This window comes from Mandrillus leucophaeus, unplaced genomic scaffold (assembly GCF_000951045.1).
Source record: "Mandrillus leucophaeus isolate KB7577 unplaced genomic scaffold, Mleu.le_1.0 Scaffold43, whole genome shotgun sequence".
NCBI classification, from domain to species: Eukaryota; Metazoa; Chordata; class Mammalia; order Primates; family Cercopithecidae; genus Mandrillus; species Mandrillus leucophaeus.
This window is the reverse complement of record NW_012104587.1, coordinates 595,798-599,029: the sequence shown is the minus strand read 5'-3', so window position 1 is coordinate 599,029 and position 3,232 is coordinate 595,798. Positions and strand designations below refer to the sequence as shown.

The window sequence follows — 3,232 nt, the reverse complement described above, 5'->3', positions numbered from 1 at the left end:
TGGCTGAAACTATTATCTCACCTCAGCCTCAGGAGTAACTGGGACTACAGGCACATGCCACCACACCCAGATAATTTTTGTAATTTTTGTAGAGATGGGGTTTCATCATGTTGCAGGCTGGTCTTGAACTCCTGGGCTCAAGCAATCTGCCTACCTTGGCCTTCCAAAGTGCTGGGATTACAGGTGTGCGCCACCACGCCCAGCCTCATGTCTCTCTTGTTTATCACCTAGACCCAGGCCTGGCCCTGGGTCCCTCCCTAGAGTGGCCCTGGCCACAGAGTCCCTGTGTGGCTCTGGACAAGCCGCTTTCCCTCTCTGAGCCTCAGTGTGCCATTAAAATCCTGACAGGAGCAGTGGCCAGGGCTCCTTGTGGGGTCTCCCAGGAGCTGGATACCTGGGAAGGCTGATGAGCTCACACAACCATAGGCACGTGATACAGCAGCAGGCACCAGCAGGCGCTCACCAAATGTTAGTTCTTCTCCCTCTGCCCCCAGGGGCCTGTAGTTTAGGAACAGCCTCACCGCCTCAAGCAAACAGTTTGCCTTCTGCAGCAAAGGTTCACCCCTGGCACCCCAAGCCTGGCCTCCACTCCCTTCCCCCCAGAAGCCAGGGAGCTCAGGAAGCACGGCCGGCCATGTGTCCATGGCCACCATGCACCCAGGGCTTCCTCTGTGCCCTTGCTTACTTCCCACGATAATCTTGAGGGGTAAGCATTTGGGGGCTCACTTCGCAGGAAACTGAGGCCATGGGTTAGATGGCTGGTACATGGGAAAGCTGAAGTTGGAGCCAGGCTGTCTGAACACAGTGTTCATGCACCTAGTGTTTTAATGCTTTTCTACCCAGAGACAGGGGCCCCTATGTTTGCCCTGAGCTCCCCTGCAGACCCACGCTCCCAGCCTCCCACTGTGAACATGTGCCCCGGGGGCTGCCCTGGCATCTGGCTGGGCGGGTGGCTGCCTGGAACCTTTGGTCAAAGCCAGTCCCAAGGTTCAGCCCTGGGTCAGACCCCTGGTGTGGACTCCTCAGAAAGATGGGGGGAAGGGCCTGGGTTCTGGGCTCCATGAGGCTTGCTTTGGTAGGGGGGAGCTAAGGTGCCACATCTGAGCCGTGGTCCAACTCCTGTGCCATAGTACACGTCCGCTGGATGCGTGAGTGAGTGGGCCCGGCATGTGTGCACGGGTATGCAGGTGTTCCCATGAAGGTAAACAGTCACAGCCTCCAGTCCCGCCACCTCCTGTCCACTCTCCACACAGCACCGAGATTTTTCTAGCACTTACGTCAGCCCTCATCACTCCCCTGCTTAGAAGCTTCATGGCTGCCCAGTGCCTCAGAACAAAGCCCAGGAGTCCCCCCTCGGCCTGGACCCAACCTCCCTTCCCTCACCTGCCCACACACAGCCGGTCACCCAACCCATCCCATGCCAGGCCAGTGTCCAGGACCTCCCAGGCCATGGCCACAGCCCTGCTCCCTGCCTGCACCTAGGCCTCTGTATCCCCCTATTCCCTGCCCTCACTCACCCTGGGGCATAGGGAGCCTTGGGCTCGGCCTTGATGGGGGGCCCGGCGCCCCCCGGGAAGGGCTTGGGGGCAGCGCCCATGCCGTTGTTGTTGTTGCAGTTCAGCGGGGGGCCGTAGCTCGGGGGTGGGAGGGGACCATGGCATCCCGGGGAGGGTCCACCCCCAGGGGGGCTCAGGTGGTGAACCCCGCTGGAGCCAGGCATCGCAGGCTGCCCGTGAGAGTAGGAGGCCGAGCTGGCTGGAGCAGAGATGTCAGGGAAGCAGCTGCGGGGAAGGGTAGCGGCTCAGCTCCAGCCAGGACCCCGGCCCCAGCAGGGAAGTAGCCGCCCCCTCCCCGCAGGGAACTCTGGAGATTTCGGAGGAGTCAGTGGCTGGGAAAGGACGAGGAGCAGCTTTCAGAGGTGGGACCACAGGTGGGACCACGGGAGACCCCAGGTCCGGCCCTCAGACCTCCCTGGTGACAGAAGAGAGACAAAGGGCTGGGGGCTGGGCAGGTGCAGGGCAGGCAAGGGGGCCACTTACAGGTCGGAGGCATCCTCCTTGCTGATGTACTCCTCCAGGATGCTGGTGTCTATGTTGGAGGGCTCCAGGGCACCATTGATGTCGTGGCCTGCAGGGCAGGAGAGGTGGGCTAGGGAAGGGGCCCAGCTCCCTGCAGACCCTGGGCATCTGGGACCAACCCTCCATCCCTGCCCAGGCTAGCCATCCAAAACAGATGCCCCTGCTCCTTTCCACCCAAGTATCCATGTGGGGGCCAGCTCTCACCTCCACTGCCTGGCACCCCTCCAGGAAGCGCTGATAATGACCCCCGCCCCAGCACAAGGCCCCCTTGAGTCTCAGAGGAGAGGGGCCCAGGGCACGGATCTGGGTACAGAGAGGCCGATCCTGCCACGCCCCTTTCTAGCTGTGTGACAGGGAGCAAGTCCTTTCCGCTCATCTGTCAAATAGGGTCACTGTCCCTCTCTCTTATGGGGTGCTGTGAGGCACAAATGAGGTGCTTACTGAGTTGAGAGCCCCATGGGTGCCCACTGCCCTCGATGGGATGGCTCGGACCCAACAGGCACTGTCCTGCCCTGTCCTCCAGGGGTCAGTTCCAGATGGCCTAGCTCCAGGCACGCAGGAGCACGAGGCCTGGCTGAGTGGGACCGTATATCCTGGGGGCCCACAGGGCTGTGGGAGCCTCCTGCACCCAGGCCCTGGCCGCAGCGGGGAGTGGGGATCAGGATCAGGAGAGCTCCCTGCACCCTCACTGGATATGCCCATCACCCTCTGGGGCACGGGCTGGGGAACTTAGCCCCCTTTTTCCAGAGGAGGCAGAAGCCTAGAGAGGGAAGGGCTTGCCCCGGGCTCCCAGCAGGGAATGATGGCCGCCAGAGCTCCACTCCTCTGCCTGCTGCCCTCTCCTGGGCCCTCTGCGCTGGCCCCGGCCCCACCAAGGGGAGGGGCCCCTAGAGGAAAGGCAGCCAGGGCTCTTGGGCATCATGAGGGAGGACGGGGGAGGTGCCGGCCTTTCCCCTCCCAGGGTCACCTTGCGGGGGGAGCCAGAGGGCGGGGTGATAAGGGGGCTGACGTGGGAGATGCGTCAACCCCGATAATGGAGGACAGCCCCACCTACACAGCTGACCCAGGCTGGCCAGCCCCACTGAGGCAGGAGGGCTCCTCCCACAGGCCTCTGAAGCCTGAGTCTGGGGTCTGCCCTCTTCTGTTGAGCTCAG

General features: G+C 62.4%; 1 protein-coding gene across 1 annotated transcript in view; it reads right to left on the bottom strand.

Annotated features, from left to right (window-relative positions):
- The window catches only part of MYRF (myelin regulatory factor), a 45,831-nt gene that overhangs the window by 29,412 nt on the left and 13,187 nt on the right, over positions 1-3,232 (bottom strand). The window contains exon 3 of the mRNA XM_011993341.1: positions 1,518-1,781. Coding sequence (XP_011848731.1) covers positions 1,518-1,781 — 264 coding nt within the window. The remainder of the gene's footprint in view (positions 1-1,517; positions 1,782-3,232) is intronic.